Here is an 18,899-nt window from a genome sequence, read left to right on the forward strand (position 1 = left end):
TGATGGCTAGCACGAGAGGACATAGCTTTAAATTGAGGGGTGACAGGTATAAGTCAGATGTCAGAGGTAGTTTCTTTACTCAGAGAGTAGTAGGGATGAGGAATGCATTGCCTGCAACTGTAGTAGACTTGCCAACTTTAAGGGCATTTAAATGGGCATTGGATAGGCATATGGACAAGAATAGAATAGTGTAGGTTAGATGGGCTTCAGATTGATTCCTTCGGTCGGTGCAATATCAAGGGCCGAAGGACCTATACTGCTCTGTGATGTTCTATGTTCTATGGAATGTTATGGAGATCAACCATCTGTGTTACTGTTGGTGAATGGAGGTGAAAGGATACACCAGAACAGTCTTCTGGTGTGTCAGTTTGAGTATTGACTAGATTTTACATCCATGACATTTCCTGTAAGTATAAATGTTTTCACAATTGTTCTTTCTTCCCTTAGTACAATTTTCTGAAGTAGTCCGCTTGAGAAGAATGATCAAGTCAATAAAATAACTACTGTGCAGTGAGCTGTTAAGGGTGTTATATTAGTATTTTTCCAATCCATTGGAACCTTTCCCTCAACTTGCAAACTTTGGAATATTATAACCAATCTCTGGATCCATTATCTCTGCTGCCACATCCTTTAAACTCCTAGGATGTAGGCCATCAGGCCCTGGGGATTTGTCTGTCTTCAATCCCAATAGATTGTTCAGTAATTTTACCCCAAGCTCTTTTACCTGTTACTTTTGTGAGGGTAATAATGGTTTCCATCATTAATACTGTTACAACATATAATGTGACATCTCTGCCATGTCTGTATTCCTCAATATTAATTGCCCAGTCTCATTCTCAAATGGGCCAATATTTATTTCTCTTTCTTTCCTTAAAGAACTTTTGCTATCTATTTTTATATTTGTTTTTTATCTGTTTTTCTTTAATTATTTATTTTTGCTCTTTTTATTACTTTTGAAATTCTTTGTTGAACCTTAACAGTTTCTTCCAGCCTACCACTCATCTTTGCAATATAGTTTGTCTTAGTGTTGTATTATAGAGTCATAGAGATGTACAGCATAGAAACAGAACCTTCAGTCCAACCCGTCCATGCCAAACAGCAATCCCAACCCAATCTAGTCCCACCTGCCAGCATCCAGCACATAACTCTCCAAAACCATCCAATTCATTTGAAACCATCCAAATCTGAGCAGGACTTATACACTTAATGTTAAGGTCCTAGGGAGTGTTGCTGAACAAAGAAACCTTGGAGTGCAGGTTCATAGTTCCTTGAAAGTGGAGTCGCAGGTAGATAGGATAGTGAAGAAGGCATTTGGTATGCTTTCCTTTATTAGTCAGAATATTGAGTACAGGAGTTGGGAGGTCATGTTGCGGCTGTACAGGACATTGGTCAGGCCAATGTTGGAATATTGTGTGCAATTCTGGTCTCCTTCCTATCGGAAAGACGTTGCGAAACCTGAAAGGGTTCAGAAAAGATTTATAAGGATGTTGTCAGGGTTGGAGAATCTGAGCTACAGGGAGAGGCTGAACAGGCTGGGGCTGTTTTCCCTGGACCATCGGAGGCTGAGGGGTGACCTTATAGAGGTTTACAAAATTATGAGGGGCATGGATAGGATAAATAGACAAAGTCTTTTCCCTGGGGTCAGGGAGTCCAGAACTAGAGGGCATAGGTTTAGGGTGAGAGGGGAAAGATATAAAAGAGACCTAAGGGGCAACTTTTTCACACAGAGGGTGGTATGTGTATGGAATGAGCTGCCAGAGGATGTGGTGGAGGCTGGTACAATTGCAACATTTAAGAGGCATTTGGATGGGTATATGAATAGGAAGGATTTGGAGGGATATGGGCCAGGTGCTGGCAGGTGGGACTAGATTGGGTTGAGATATCTGGTCGGCATGGACGGATTGGACCAAAAGGTCTGTTTCCATGCTGTACATTTCTATGACTCTATGACTAATACAACTTACCAATACCATCGAGCAAAAGAACAATCCTGTATCAATGAAAGGTGGATGAGGGCAAGCCAGGAGCATCACTAAAATTGGGGTGACAACCTGGTGAAGCTACATAATGAACTACTGTATGCCAAATAATATAAGCAGCAAGTGATCAACAGAGCTAGGAGTGCCAAGTGATCATCCGTCATCTCCTCCAGAGGTTCCCAGCATCATGGGTGCCAGTCTTTAGCAATTCATTTCACTCTATGTGATACCAAGTAATGGTGACACTAAGCTATAACTTCCTTGTTACCCCCTTCTTTTTTGCCTCTCTGAGGGGTACTCAGTTTGACATCGTATCTGAAAAGCAGCACCTCTGCTACTTGCAGTGCTCCCTCAATGCTGTACTGGGCAGGGAATGTCAACCTGGATTTTGTGCTTAAGCCTCTGGTGTGGGGCTTGAACTTTCTCATGAAACAAAAGAGATACAAAGTTACCAGATATACCTTCACAAAGACAATAGCATCTTCACCAGTTCCCAGACCTCCATTGCTCGAGCTGGCATTTTCACACAGGGCACGGATATAATACAGACAACGTCGAAAGATTTCATCAGCGAGAAACAGTTGCTTTGTCATAATCATCCTGGCAACCAAAAACAGAATCCATAGGTGAAGATGGGAAAGTGAAAAAAAGAGTGAAGCGCTTAGCGAGAGAAGCTTCTCATAGGGCACAGCTGAGCTAAAGTGGAAGCTTTACTTTCCATCTCACAAGTTTGTTTTTGGATTTTGTTAGGAATGGAGAAGTTTAGCCACAGGAAAAGATTGAAAAGAATGGGCTGATTTCTTTGGAACAAAGAAAGTTTTTGGGAGGCATAATTGCACAAATAATGTTATGAGGGGCCTGGATCAATTAGATAGAGATGACATATGTCCTTTGGCAGAGAGATTAATAACCAAGGAGCATATTGCAAAGTAACTGGTGGAAAAATTAGAGATAAGTTGCCCAAAGGATTCTGGAGAGCCAGAACACATTGCTGCAAGGCTTTTTTTCTTATAATTTGGACTAGGGTGTACAAAGTTAAAAATCACACAACACCAGGTTATAGTCCAACAGGTTTAATTGGAAGCACTAGCTTTCGGAGCGCCACTCCATCGGGTGGTTGTGCCACCTGATGAAGGAGCATCGCTCCAAAAGCTAGTGCTTCCAATTAAACCTGTTAGACTATAACCTGGTGTTGTGTGATTTTTAACTTTTTTCTTATACTCCTTCATCAAATATGGGTGTCGCTGTCAAGGCCAGCATTTGTTGTTCATTCCTAATGACTCCAGAATTGATTAGGTTAGGCCACTTCAGTGGCACTTACAAGTCAACCACATTGCTGTGACTCTGGAGTTACACACAGGCTGGACTGGGTAAAAGCAGCAAATTGCTTTTCCTGAACATATTAGTAAACCAGGAAAGTTATTTCATAGTCACCATTACGAGGATTGGTTTCTCAATTTTAGATTGGTGAGTTGAATTTAAATTGATGGAATTTGAATCTATGCCACTATAGCATTGATCCAGGCCTATGGATTACTAAACAAGTGACATTATCAGACACGATCATCTCCTCATAAAACTTGGAGGAAGCAGAAATGCTCAATGAATTGATAAAGTAATTGGATAAGTACTTAAGTTGCTCTGAGATGTTGAGCAACAACTGTAACATTAAAATTAGGCTGGATAGGTCATTTTCTCTTTCAGTACAAATGGCCTACTTCTATGTTGTGGATATGGTGTTTTCTACTAAGACACATAAATAGGCAGATATATATGCACACCCACACATATATACACCTAAATCTCACACATACATGTCTGACACAGAATATACAGACATCACACACCATTGATATCTCTCTGACACTTACACAAGCACACCCACATATCACACACACACACACACACACACACCTATTTTAATCTAGTGATTTAATATATAACGTAGGCCTGACCCAACAATTCTGGAAACAGAATCAGAATACATTTGAAAGGTAATGGACACAGAAAAAAGGCTTTCGGGTTGATGGGCCAAATTGGGAAAGGCAGTTTAAGGGAATGAAGTGAAAAGATTTTCATTAAAGACTTGGCATTGTCATCAATCCCTACATAAATGTGGCACCAGAAAGCTATACAGTTCCACAATCTTTATTCGTACAGAATCTGTAGAACTCTTATCTGACAACGACCTTCAGCTTTGAGTTTCATGGGCATGATAATCATCAGCAAGACAGCTGTCTACGTACCATTTCTTGCTCACTTCATGGCAATCTGAATGGTGTAGTATTCCAAAGTTCCTTTACAACTGACTAAACAGTAACACCTCATTGCACAGTTTGGCCACTACAGGAAAAACACCCAGCTCTGTAGTGTTTTGAGACATTTATACATGTACTCCCTGGTTTGCAAATATGTTTCATTTTTAAATTTGTTCACAAATCAGATGCAAATAAGGAACACAACGTACAACAATATAAAACAAAGTATGCGGAAACATTCATATGATGGATCTTTATTTTAAAGATTAAGATATGTCTGTAAGGGATTGCCTTCATAATTAAGAGCATTTATAAGTCAGATGTTCATAAATCAGGGTCCTCCTGTATAGTTGTCCAGGTTTTAGACAATAATAGCCAGTAGAAACAGGACCTCCAAGGACTCCTGTCTCCTTTTCTCTCAAACAGAAAATCTGGCATCTTCCTAAGAGTGATTTGCCCCTTCTCCTCACAAGCATTCTTTGTGTTCCTCTTTATTTCTGCTTTCTCTTTGTGTCTGCCTCTATGTGTTGATTTCCTTCACCTTCCAGGTCCTCTGCTAAATTTCTCATTTCTGCCTGCAGCTGGTCTTTTGTGTTTTCTAGCCACACATCTTCTACCTTAACTTGTTTTCCTGCTGGTGCTGCTTCCAGGTCAAGGGTTGATAGGTCATGTGAACAAGCATTTCATATTATCCAAACAGATTACAATTGATTAAAACTCTTGAAAGTCCCTTTCAAACAATCTTGTAAATATTTACAGGCTCAATATGCCTTTTAAAGAAATTATATAATTTCCATATTATACTGCTTCCAGGCCAAATGCCAACACACATCTTTTAAATAAATCAGTGAATAGCTTCTCTCAAAGTCACTCCAAACTATTAACAGTTCTACATTCTGGATAATTATGGATGGACAATAAATGTTGGCCACATCCCATGAATGCTTTTTAAAAAAAATACCTGCTATTGCTGGTCTTTAAGTTACGGATATTGACTTTCCAAACATTAAAAGCTTTCCAACATCTGAAAAAGAATGTGAATTAGTTATGGCAAAAAGATAGCAAAGGAAAAGCCTAGCCAGCAAATCAATCTCTGCTAACTGACAGATTTTTTATTGCTTTATTTTCTGCTGCTTCCTGGGAATTGTTGAAATATCAAAATTTTCAAACAATTTTCATGAAACTTTCCACATAGCTGCCTTGATACATAGTATAAATCAGAGATAATAGGTTTACACAATTTACAGCGAGTGAGGTAGGCAGGTTGGCCAATCAAATTCGGCGATTTGAACATCGTGTGTCTCACTCAAATTTAATATGACCCCATGTCACCCAGTTCAGGTTTGGGGAGGACACAAAATAATTGCTGCCAGAAAACTCTGGATATTCCTTGGTCTGCAAACAGGATTTTGTGCAGGGAGGAACAAAAAAAGATGGATTCTGGAACAGTGACAACTTTCTAAATTGATCTGAAGAAGGAATCCTGGTCTCCAATCGACACAAAGGAGATATTTAGACCACAGAGTGGACTTCAGTTAGACTTCCTCTCAAAATAATACAAGAGTACAATTTAAGTACAAATGTTGAATTACAAAGTTTATGAGGCTCCCAGTTGATTTATTCTTCCTGAAAAACAATTCCATCCACAAAGAAATGGCATTTATAATAGCATTTTAAAGTAGTAAAATGTTTCAAGGTGTTTCACAAGAACATGAATAAGTAAAATCTGATCCCAAGCCTTATATGGATGCATTACATAGATCCTAAGAAGGATCTTACAGGAGGAAAGAACAGCGATGGGAGGAACCTATAGGGGGAGACAAGGCAGCCAAAATTGACAGGGATAAAACTGAAAAATAAGCAGAAAGTGTTGCCCGTCAACCATTGGTATGCAGGCAATAGTCTTTCCAAAAGTAACTTTTCCAGGAATTAAAGGCCATACACCACATCTTTCATCTCCAAATGTAGTATTTCCAAGTTTACAAATGATACAAGCTTAACAGAAATGTATGTTGTGAGGAGGATATAAAGTGGTTTTCAGCTGGTGAATGGGGTAAGAACATGTTAGTTTTTCACTTTAGTAAGAGGAATGGATGTGCAGAGTATTTCTAAGATGGTGAGAGGCTTAATGTGGAAAGAAAGGTTTTTCCCCAGGGTAAGGGAGTCTAAAACTAGAGAGCAGAGGTTTACGGTGAGAGGGGAAAGATTTAAAAGGGACCTAAGGGTCAATGTTTTCATGCAAGATAGGCAGTACGGGCCAAATGCAGGCAAGAGGGACTGGATTAATTTAAGATCTGGTTGGTGTGAATGAGTTGGACCAAAAGGTCTGTTTCTATGTTATATACTCTATGACTCTATTTAAAGACAAGGTAGATGAAAGTAAAATGTTTCCCCTGGTTGGGGAATATGGAATCAAGGGCCACAGATTAAAATTAAGAGGGATGCCAGTTAGGACCAAAATAAGAAATGTTTTGAGAAGATTTGTAGCTCAGGTTGAGGTTCTGGATGTAGGTTTGCTCGCTGAGCTAGAAGGTTCATTTCCAAATGTTTTGTCACCCTACTAGGTAATACCTTCAGTGGGCCTCCAGGTGAAGCACTATATATGATTCCTGCTTTCTATTTATATGTTTGGGTTGGTGATGTCATTTTCTGTGATGTCATTTCCTGTGGTGACATCATTTCCTGTTCTTTTTCTCAGGGGGTGATAGATGGGTTCTAACTCAATGTGTTTGTTGATAGAGTTCCAGAGGTTCATTCCCAAGAAAACACTGTACAGAGGTTCATTCCCAAGAAAAGAAAGATTAACCGGGGAGGGATTAGACAACCTTGGCTGACAAAGGAAGTCAGGAAATGTATTAAAGAAAAAGAGAGATCCTATAAAGTGGCTAAGAACAGTGGGAAATCAGAAGATTGGGAAGGATACAAAAGCAAACAGAGGATAACAAAGAGTGTAATAAGAAATGAGAGGATCAAATATGAAGGTAGGCTAGCCAGTAATATTAGAAATAATAGTAAAAGTTTCTTTCAGTACATAAGAAACAAACGACAGGCAAAAGTAGACATTGGGCCACTTCAAACTGATGCAGGGAGCCTAGTGATGGGAGATAAGGAAATAGCAGGAGAACTTAACAAGTACTTTGCGTCAGTTTTCACAGTGGAAGACATGAGTAATATCCCAAAAATTAAAGGGTGTCACGGGGCTGAGTTGAGTATGGTTGCCATTACGAAAGAGATAGTGCTAGAAAAGTTAAAAAGTCTTAAAATTGATAAATCTCCTGGCCCCGATGGGATACACCCTAGAGTTCTGAGAGAGGTTGCTGAGGAAATAGCAGAGGCATTGGTTGAGATCTTTCAAGAGTCACTGGAGTCAGGAAAGGTCCCGGATGATTGGAAGATGGCTGTAGTAACCCCCTTGTTCAAGAAAGGATCAAGGCAAAAGATGGAAAATTATAGGCCAATCAGCTTAACCTCGGTTGTTGGTAAAATTCTAGAATCCATCATTAAGGATGAGGTTTCTAAATTCTTGGAAGAGCAGAGTCTGATTAGAACAAGTCAACATGGATTTAGTAAAGGGAGGTCATGCCTGACAAACCTGTTGGAATTTTTTGAAGAGGTAACAAGTAGGTTAGACCAGGGGAACCCAGTGGATGTGGTCTATCTGGACTTTCAAAAGGCCTTTGATAAGGTGCCACACGGGAGACTGCTGAGCAAGGTGAGGGCCCATGGTGTTCGAGGTGAGCTGCTGGGATGGATTGAGGATTGGCTATCTAACAGAAGGCAGAGAGTTGGGATAAAAGGTTCTTTTTCAGAATGGCAGCCGGTGACGAGCGGTGTCCTGCAGGGTTCGGTGCTGGGGCCACAGCTGTTCGCATTATATATTAATGATTTGGATGAGGGAACCGGGGGCATTCTAGCGAAGTTTGCCGATGATACAAAGTTAGGTAGACAGGCAGGTAGTACTGAGGAAGTGGGGAGGCTACAGAAGGATCTAGACAGGTTGGGAGAGTGGTCCAGGAAATGGCTGATGGAATTTAACGTGAGCAAGTGCGAGGTCTTGCACTTTGGCAAAAAGAATATAGGAATGGACTACTTTCTAAATGGTGAGAAACTTAATAAAGCCAAAGCACAAAGGGATCTGGGAGTGCTAGTCGAGGATTCTCTAAAGGTAAACATGCAGGTTGAGTCTGTGATTAAGAAAGCGAATGCAATGTTGTCTCTTATCTCAAGAGGGTTGGAATATAAAAGCAGAGATGTACTACTAAGACTTTATAAAGCTCTGGTTAGGCCCCATTTGGAGTACTGTGTCCAGTTTTGGTCCCCACACCTCAGGAAGGACATACTGGCACTGGAACGTGTCCAGCAGAGATTCACACGGATGATCCCTGGAATGACAGGTCTAGCATATGAGGAACGGCTGAGGATACTGGGATTGTATTCGTTGGAGTTTAGAAGATTAAGGGGAGATCTAATAGAGACGTACAAAATAATACATGGCTTTGAAAAGGTGGATGCTAGAAAATTGTTTCTGTTAGGCGAGGAGACTAGGACCCGTGGACACAGCCTTAGAATTAGAGGGGGTCATTTCAGAACGGAAATGCGGAGACATTTCTTCAGCCAGAGAGTGGTGGGCCTGTGGAATTCATTGCCACGGAGTGCAGTGGAAGCCGGGACGCTAAATGTCTTCAAGGCCGAGACTGATAGGTTCTTGTTGTCTAGAGGAATTAAGGGCTACGGGGAGAACGCTGGCAAGTGGAGCTGAAATGCGCATCAGCCATGATTGAATGGCGGAGTGGACTCGATGGGCCGAATGGCCTTACTTCCACTCCTATGTCTTATGGTCTTATGGTCTTATGGAATGCCATGCTTCTAGGAATTCTCATGCATGTCTCTGTTTGGCTTGTCCTAGGATGGACGTGTTGTCCCAGTCAAAGTGGTGTCCTTCCTTATCTGTATGTAAGCATACTAGTGAGAGAGGGTCATGTTGTTTTGTGGCTAATTGGTGTTCATGTATCCAGATGGATCCAACACACCAAGCTTCTACGGATTACCCAAAATTCACAAATCAGTAGCCACCCCCCCCTCAGACCCATAGTCGCGCTACCTGGAACACCAACTTACAGATTGGCCAAGGGGCTACATCAAAGACTAAAACACTTAGTAGAAGACTCACACCACTCCACCCATTCTACCCAAGAATTCCTGAAGACCATCAAATACACGAAGGCAAAAGAGGATGAAATAATGGTCTCCTTTGATGTAACAGCCCTGTTTACATCAATCAACATTAACCTGGCCAAGGAAACACTGACTACACTATTAGAAGAATTAGGGTGTAGGTTTGCTTGCTGAGCTGTAGGTTTGATATCCAGACATTTCATTACCTGGCTAGGTAACATCATCAGTGGTGATCTCCAAGTGAAGCGAAGCTGTTGTCTCCTGCTTTCTATTTATATCTTTCTCCTGGATGGGGTTCCTGGGGTTTGTGGTGATGTCATTTCCTGTTTGTTGCCTGAGGGGTTGATAGTTGGCATCTAGATCGATGTGCTTGTTTATGGCGTTGTGGTTGGAGTGCCAGGCCTCTAGGAATTCTCTGGCATGTCTTTGCTTAGCCTGTCCCAGGATAGATGTGTTGTCCCAGTCGAAATGGTGTTTTTTTTTCATCCGTGTGTAGGGCAATGAGGGAGAGGGGGTCGTGTCTTTTTGTGGCTAGCTGGTGTTCATGTATCCTGGTGGCTAACTTTCTTCCTATTTGTCCTAAGTAGTGTTTGTTGCAGTCCTTGCATGGAATTTTATAGATGACGTTGGTATAAAATCCCATGCAAGGACTGCGACAAACACTATGTAGGACAAACAGGAAGAAAGTTAGCCACCAGGATACACGAACACCAGCTAGCCACAAAAAGACACGACCCCTTCTCCCTCATAGCCCTACACACAGATGAAAAAAACCACCATTTCGACTTGGACAACACATCTATCCTGGGACAGGCTAAGCAAAGACATGCCAGAGAATTCCTAGAGGCCTGGCACTCCAACCACAACGCCATAAACAAGCACATCGATCTAGATGCCATCTATCAACCCCTCAGAAAACAAACAGGAAATGACATCACCACAAACCCCAGGAACCCCATCCAGGAGAAAGATATCAATAGAAAGCAGGAGACAACAGCTTCGCTTCACTTGGAGGTCGCCACTGATGGTGTTACCTAGTCAGGTAATGAAACGTCTGGATATCAAACCTACAGCTCAGCGAGCAAACCTACACCCTAAACCTCAACCTGAGCTACAAACCTTCACAAACCTTGCGACTATTAGAAGACCCAAAGACACATACACCAAACACCACTAACTTTATCAGCAAGGACAGTATCATCAAGCTAGTGGACCTATGCCTTACCATACACTTCACCTTCAACAACAAAACCCACAGACAAACCAATGGAACACCAATGGGATCTCTAGTTCAGGGTTCTTAGCAGAGGCAGTAATACAGAGAATTGAACAAACAGGTCTGCCAACCATCCAACCCATACTTTGGGTCTGCTACGTGGATGACACTTTTGTCATCACTAAATGAAACAATTTAGAGGAAACCTACAAGACTACCAATAATACTGTTCCTCACATAAAATTCACTAAAGAGGAGAAAAACAACAAACTGCTATTCCTAGATGTCACAGTAGATCAAACAGCCAATGGGCAACTTCAAACCAGAGTCTACAGGAAAACAACACATACAGACCAAATATTGAATTACAGAAGCAATCGTCCCAACACCCACAAAAGAAGCTGTATCAGAACATTATTTCAATGAGCCAACACACACTGCAGCACAGAGGAACTATGCAGAGCAAAGGAAAATCACTTATGCCATGTATTCAAAAAGAATGGGTACCCAATGAACAGTCTGCTGATTTCTCTTCAACAAACCCACATCCAGAAACCCTAGCCACTCTCCCCTAAATCAAAGACACCTCGGAAATGACTGCCAGACTTCTCAGACCCCTTGGCATCACGGTAGCCCACAAACCCACCAACACACTAAAACAGCAGCTAATGAACTTGAAAGACCCCATACAGACAGCAAGCAAGACTAATGTCAATTACAAAATACCTTGCAAGAACTGTAACAAACAATACATTGCACAAACAGGCAGAAACTAGCCACCAGGATACATGAACATCAACTAGCCACAAAACGACATGACCCTCTCTCACTAGTATCCTTACATACAGATGAGGAAGGACACCACTTCAACTGGGACAACACATCCATCCTAGGACAAGCCAAACAGAGACACGCACAAGAATTTCTAGAAGCATGGCATTCCAACTGGAACTCTATCAACAAGCACATTGAGTTAGACCCTATCCAACACCCCCTGAGAAAAAGAACAGGAAAGGACATTATCACAGGAAATGACATCACTAACCCAAAGAAACCCAAACATATAAACAGAAAGTAGGAATCGTGTATAGTGTTTCACCTCGAGGCCTACTGAAAATGTTACCTCGTAGGGTGATGAAACGTCTGGAAATGAACCTTCCAGCTCAGAGAGCAAACCTACATCCATTAGAAATGTTTTTACTCAGAGAGTTGTGACTGCTTGGAATGCTTTGGCACAGAGGGCTGTAGAAGCTCAATCTTTGAGTATATTTAAGATAGAAGTTCATAGAACAATGGAAACATAGAACATAGGAGGAGGCATGCAGCCCTTCAAGCTGGTTCTTCCATTCATTATTATAATGGTCGATCTAACTAATTAATCTGTTCTTGCTTAGGGTCAGAGAGATTTACAGTGCAGAAACAGGCCCTTCAGCCCAACCTGTCCATGCTATCCAGTTTTCACAATTAATCTAGTCCCATTTGCCTGCATTTGCCCAATACCCTCCATAACTATTCCATCCATGTACTGTCCAAATGTTTCTTAAATGATGAAATTGTACTTGCCTCCATTATTACCTCTGGCAGCCCCTCACCAGACACTCACCATACTATGTGTGAAAAAACTGCCCCTCTGGACCCTTTTGTACCTCTGCTCTCTCAGAGGAGAGATCTATCTTTCATAATATCCTTTGATCCGTTTAGCTACAAGTACTAAAGCCAACTCCTCTTGAAATCATCCTATGTTTTAGCTTCAATGGCTTTTTGTGGTAGCGAATTCCACAGACTCACCACTCTCTAGGTAAAGAAATTTCTCCTTCCAGTCCTAAATGGTTTGCCCTGAATCTTTAGACTGTGACTGTGAGTTTGAGACTCTCCCACCATTGGGGACATCTTGCTGCATTAACCCTATCTCATCCTGCTGGAATTTTATAAGTTTCTATGAGTTTCCCCTCATTTTTTAAAATGTCAGCAAAAGTAATCCTAACTGATTCAACTTCTGCTCAAATGTCTGTGCCGTTATCCCAGGAAGCAGTCCAGTAAACATTCACTGCACTCACACTATAGCAAGGGTATACTTCCTCAGATAAGGAGATCTGCACTACTGCAGCTGTGGTCTCACTGAGGACTTGTATAATTGCAGCAAGATATCCCTGCTCTTGTACTCAAATCCTTTCTTTTTGAAGGCCAATATCTTATTTGCCTTCTTTACTGCCTTGTCGCACCTGCATGTCTACCTTGGATAACTGGTGTATGTGAACACCCAGGTCACATCCCCCTCTCAGTTTACAACCACTCAGATAATAATCTGCTTTTCTGTTTTTCCCACCAAAGTGAATTATCCTCAATGATCTGAGCAGAGTCCGCAGGAAAGTGGGGTTGAGGCCCAGAGATGATGATTGTTTTGAATGATGGAGCAGGAACAAAGAGCTGAATTGCCTACTCCTGCTTCCAGCTCTTAGATTCTTATGGGGATAGCATGAGTAAAAGGCATTGTTCAATCATCCATGATCATACTAAATAGGGGAGCAAGCTTGACAGGCTGAATGGTCTACTCTTGTTCCTATATTCCCAGAAATAAAAACCTGTGGAAGAGGAGTTCACCAAAAACCCATGTTGATAAAATAAGTGAGGTGTTACTAGTTTGTATAAAGATCTAAGTTTCTATATCTAACGAAATGGCATCAAGTGAATGATGAATGAGGTTTCAGTAACAATGAGATCCTGTTGAGATTGAAAGGGTTGAATTTTTATTTCTATTACTTATAATAAAACTGTTTCAGATAGTTCTGGCAGCCTCTTGGCAACAAAACTTCAACTGATGTTTTACCAACCCAGGTCTTACTTTGGGTTCTGACCTGTCCAGTTTTACCACCAGCTGGGATTTTAACAGCACCCTTTCGAGAATTTTCATTCAGGGACAACAACAGAATATACAATGTTGGGCTCCACAGCAAAAGTGTGATTCAATCTGCTGATTTACTGTTAAGCAGGGAAAGTGTGAATTACCAGAGCAGAATTCATAAGTACATAACATAAGAAATAGGCAATTCAGCTCCTCAAACATCTCCCCGGACTTTTGACTAATTCTTGGCTGATCTGCCCAGGCCTCAACTCCTCTTTTGTGTCAGCTCTGCATAGCCCTTGATTCCCTAATATTTAAAAAATCTAACTACATCCTCTTTAAACACCTTCATTGATCTAGCCTCCACAACTCTCTGCAGTAGAGAATTCCAGACATTCATGACCATCTGGGAGCAGAAATTCCTTTACATCTCAGTTTTAAATGAGTATCCTCTTATTCTGTAAGTCCCCCATTTTTGAGATTCCCGCATGATTGGAAACATCCTCTCAACATCCATCCGATTGAGCTCCCTCAGAATCTTGTACGTTTCAATAAAATCACCCTAAGTCTTCTAAATGGTAATGAAGGAAGGCCTAGCCTGTTAGCTGTTCTTGACAGGCCAACCCCTTCATTCAGCAATCAGCCTGGTGAACTTCTTTGAAACTCCCTCCAATGCCTGCCTTCAAAACTTACACAAAACTCCAGATGCAGTCTCACTACCACCCTGTACAGCTGTATAAAAACATCCCAGATTTTAAACTCCAACTTCCTGGCTATAAAAGCTATTTGCCTTCTTAATTACATTTCAGGTGGGGGATGACCGTTTTTGGAATGGTAACTGTTTCTCTCTCCGTAGCTGCTACCAGTCATGTTACATATTTCCAGCATCTTTTCATTCTAGAAGGCAGCCAACCTGAAATTTAGGAAGACAGGGAGTTGATAGATCCTGTAGAAATGACACCTTTCAACCAACCACTCCATTACAGGGATGCTTTCTATTCCACCTTTTTCATACACAGAAGTAATCTGAAAAAAAAAGCAGTTAGACAAATAAATTCAACAGTCAGGAATAAACTGGGACTTATAAAAATAATGTCAATAGTTTAACTGAAGAGGTCACAGAGCTGAAGGCCTGTAAGGTTTGTGTTCAGAATTACGAGGAAATTAATCTTTGTAAAATTTGAATCTTTGCATGTCTGAAATACATTGGAGCTCAATGCAGCCAACTACATCCCATGTGGGCGGCACGGTGGCACAGTGGTTAGCACTGCTGCCTCACAGCGCCAGAGACCCGGGTTCATTTCCCGCCTCAGGCGACTGACTGTGTGGAGTTTGCACATTCTCTGGATTCTTGTTATCTCCAGTGGGTTTCCTCCGGGTGCTCCGGTTTCCTCCCACAGTCCAAAGATGTGCAGGTCAGGTGAATTGGCCATGCTAAATTGCCCGTAGTGTTAGGTAAGGGGTAAATGTAGGGGTATGGGTGGGTTGCGCTTCAGCGGGTCGGTGTGGACTTGTTGGGCTGAAGGGCCTGTTTCCACACTGTAATGTAATGTAATCTAAACTAATCTACAGGCACCTCCTTAAAACGTCTAACCAACTTATACAGTTTCTTGAGTTCAAAAGTATCAGGGCAGTATGGTGGCTCAGCAGTTAGCACTGCTGCCTCAGAGCCAGGGATCCTGGTTCAATTCCAGCCTCGGGTAACTGTCTATGTGGAGCTTACACATTCTCCCTGTGTCTGTGTGGCTGACTCTGAGCTCCAGTTTCCTCCCATAGTCCAAAGATGTGCAGGTTTGGTGAATTGGCCATGCTAAATTACCCAAGGATGTGTAGGTAATGTGCATTAGTCGGGGGTAGGGGAATGGGTTTGGGTGGGATACACTTCAGAGTGTTGGTGTGGACTTGGGCCAAAGGGCCTGTTTCCACACTGTGGGAATTCTATGATTCAGTGTACTAGCAGAACCTAATGGATTTTAAAAGCTCCAGATTGTGGAAGAAAACAAAGACTTAGGGCAATAAATAGATCTGATGTTTTGCGATCTTGGGAATTGGAGGCAGTGCATTGAATCACGATTTCAAAGTACTGAGGCTGAAAGCATGAGGAATAGCACATAGGACCAAGAATTTGGAGTTTAAGTGAAATGAATGAGAAGGGGATTGATCTCTATATTGTTGACAATATGGAAACAAGAGGCCTGCTTCTTTCCATGTTGGTTTGCCGGTTCTGTTGGGAGAAGTTTATTTCAACAGCAGACTGGGAGACAATGTACTTTAATAAAGGAACCAAGGCAGATGGAGATCAGCCTATTGTGTTTCAAGGGTATAGCATGGCTTGGTGGATTATAGAAAGTCTAGAGGGGAATTTTAGAAAACGATTAGGAGAGCAAAGAGGGGCATGAGAAACACTAGCAGTTATGATTAGGGAGAGTATTAAGATATTCTCTCAGTTTATTATGGAGAAGAGGATAACTAAGGAAACAATAAATGAAGAGGAAAGGGTCTGAAGGTGAATAAATCTCCCAGATTGAATGGACTACATTCCAGGTTTCTAAAAGAGATAGCTGAAGTGATTGTGGAGATGTTGAATGGCACAGTGGCTCGGTCGTTAGCACTGCTGCCTCACAGCGCCAGGGACCCGGTTCAATTCCTGCCTCAGGCAACTGTCTGTGTGGAGTTTGCACGTTCTCCCCGTGTCTGCGTGAGTTTCCTCCGGGTGCTCCGGCTTTGTCCCACAGTCCAAAGATGTGCAGGTCAGGTGAATTGACAATGCTAAATTGCCCATGCTAAATTGCCTGTAGTGTTAGGTGCATTAGTGAATGTAGGGGAATGGGTCTGGGGGGGGGTTGCTCTTCAGCGGGTCGGTGTGCACTTGTTGGGCCAAAGGGCTTGTTTCCACACTGTAATGAATCTAATCTAATCATGTTGGTATTGATGTTTCAGAAATCACTGGAGTCAGAGAGTGTCCCAGAGGACTGGAAAATGGCAAATGTAACACCCCTGTTTAAGAATGGAGGGAAGCAAAAGACATAGTGTTAAAGGTTTAGACGGAGAGGAATTTGTTAAGTGCGTACAAGACAATTTTCTGACTCAGTATGTGGATGTACCTACTAGAGAAGGTGTAAAACTTGACCTACACTTGGGAAATAAGGCAGGGCAGGTGTCACTGGGGGAGCACTTTGGGGCCAGCGACCATAATTCTATTCGTTTTAAAATAGTGATGGAAAAGGATAGACCAGATCTAAAAGTTAAAGTTCTAAATTGGAGAATGGCCAATTTTGATGGTATTAGGCAAGAACTTTCGAAAGCTGATTGGAGGCAGATGTTCGCAGGTAAAGGGACGGCTGGAAAATGGGAAGCCTTCAGAAATTAGATAACAAGAATCCAGAGAAAGTAGATTCCTGTCAGGGTGAAAGGGAAGGCTGGTAGGTAAAGGGAATGCTGGATGACTAAAAAAATTGAGAGTTTGGTTAAGAAAGAGAAGGAAGCATATGTCAGGTATAGACAGGATAGAATGAGTGATTCCTTGGAAGAGTATAAAGAAAGTAGGAGTATACTTAAGAGGGAAATCAGGAGGTCAAAAAGGGGTCATAAGATAGCTTTGGCAATAGAATTAAGGAGAATCCAAAGGGTTTTTACAAATATATTAAGCACAAAAGGGTAACTAGGGAGAGAATAGAGCCCCTCAAAGGTCAGCAAGGCTGCCTTTGTGTGGAGCCATAGAAAATGGGGGAGATACTAAATGAGTATTTTGCATCAGTATTTTCTGTGGAAAAGGATATGGAAGATATAGACTGTAGGGAAATAGATGGTGACATCTTGCAAAATGTCCAGATTACAGAGGAGGAAGTGCTCGATGTCTTGAAATGGTTAAAGGTGGATAAATCCCCAGGACCTGATCAGGTGTACCCGAGAACTCTGTGGGAAGCTAGAGAAGTGATTGCTGGGCCTCTTGCTGAGATATTTGTATCATCGATAGTCATAGGTGAGGTGCCGGAAGACTGGAGGTTGGCAAACGTGGTGCCACTGTTTAAGAAGGGCGGTAAAGACAAGCCAGGGAACTATAGACCGGTGAGCCTGACCTCGGTGGTGGGCAAGTTGTTGGAGGGAACCCTGAGGTCCAGGATGTACATGTATTTGGAAAGGCAAGGACTGATTAGGGATAGTCAACATGGCTTTGTGCGTGGGAAATCATGTCTCACAAACTTGATTGAGTTTTTTGAAGAAGTAACAAAGAACATTGATGAGGGTAGAGCAGTAGATGTGATCTATATAGACTTCAGTAAGGCGATCGACAAGGTTCCCCATGAGAGACTCATTAGCAAGCTTAGATCTCATGGAATACAGGGAGAACTAGCCATTTGGATACAGAACTGGCTCAAAGGTAGAAGACAGAGGGTGGTGGTGAAGGGTTGTTTTTCAGACTGGAGGCCTGTGACCAGTGGAGTGCCACAAGGATCGGTGCTGGATCCTCTACTTTTTGTCATTTACAAAAATGATTTGGATGCGACCATAAGAGGTACAGTTAGTAAGTTTGCAGATGAGACCAAAATTGGAGGTGTAGTGGACAGCGAAGAGGGTTACCTCAGATTACAACAGGATCTGGACCAGATGGGCCAATGAACTGGGAAGTGGCAGATGGAGTTTAATTCAGATAAATGCGAGGTGCTGCATTTTGGGAAAGCAAATCTTAGCAGGACTTATACACTTAATGGTAAGGTCCGAGGGAGTGTTGCTGAACAAAGAGATCTTGGAGTGCAGGTTCATAGCTCCTTGAAAGTGGAGTCACAGGTAGATAGGATAGTGAAGAGGGCGTTTGGTATGCTTTCCTTTACTGGTCAGAGTCTTGAGTACAGGAGTTGGGAGGTCATGTTGCGGCTGTACAGGACATTGGTTAGGCCACTATTGGAATATTGCGTGCAATTCTGGTCTCCTTCCTATCGGAAAGATGTTGTGAAACTTGAAAGGTTTCAGAAATTATTTACAAGGATGTTGCCAGGGTTGGAGGATTTGAGCTATAGGGAGAGGCTGAACAGGCTGGGGCTGTTTTCTCTGGAGCGTCGGAGACTGAGGGGTGACCGTATAGAGGATTACAAAATTATGAGGGGCATGGATAGGAAAAATAGACAGAGTATTTTCCTTGGGGTGGGGAGTCCAGAACTGGAGAGCACTGGTTTAGGGTGAGAAGGGAAAGATATAAAAGAGACCTAAGGGGCAACCTTTTCACGCAACGGGTGGTACGTGTATGGAATGAGCTGCCAGAGGATGTGGTGGAGGCTGGTACAATTGCAACATTTAAGAGGCATTTGGATGGGTATATGAATAGGAAGGGTTTGGAGGGATATGGGCCGGGTGCTGGCAGGGGTGGGACTAGATTGGGTTGGGATATCTGGTCGGCATGGACGGGTTGTACCGAAGGGTCTGTTTCCACA

The 18,899-nt window shown here is 42.2% G+C and overlaps 1 protein-coding gene across 1 annotated transcript in view; it reads right to left on the minus strand.

The window, feature by feature from the left end:
- The window catches only part of LOC140453932 (dynein axonemal heavy chain 6-like), a 306,453-nt gene that overhangs the window by 141,120 nt on the left and 146,434 nt on the right, over window positions 1-18,899 (minus strand). Inside the window, exons 6-8 of the mRNA XM_072548792.1 lie at window positions 14,384-14,496; window positions 5,199-5,261; window positions 2,441-2,579 (exon numbers count right to left, since the gene is read on the minus strand). Of these exons, the coding sequence (XP_072404893.1) occupies window positions 2,441-2,579; window positions 5,199-5,261; window positions 14,384-14,496 (315 nt within the window). The remainder of the gene's footprint in view (window positions 1-2,440; window positions 2,580-5,198; window positions 5,262-14,383; window positions 14,497-18,899) is intronic.

The sequence above is a fragment of the Chiloscyllium punctatum genome, chromosome 3, assembly GCF_047496795.1.
Source record: "Chiloscyllium punctatum isolate Juve2018m chromosome 3, sChiPun1.3, whole genome shotgun sequence".
Lineage (NCBI taxonomy): Eukaryota > Metazoa > Chordata > Chondrichthyes > Orectolobiformes > Hemiscylliidae > Chiloscyllium > Chiloscyllium punctatum.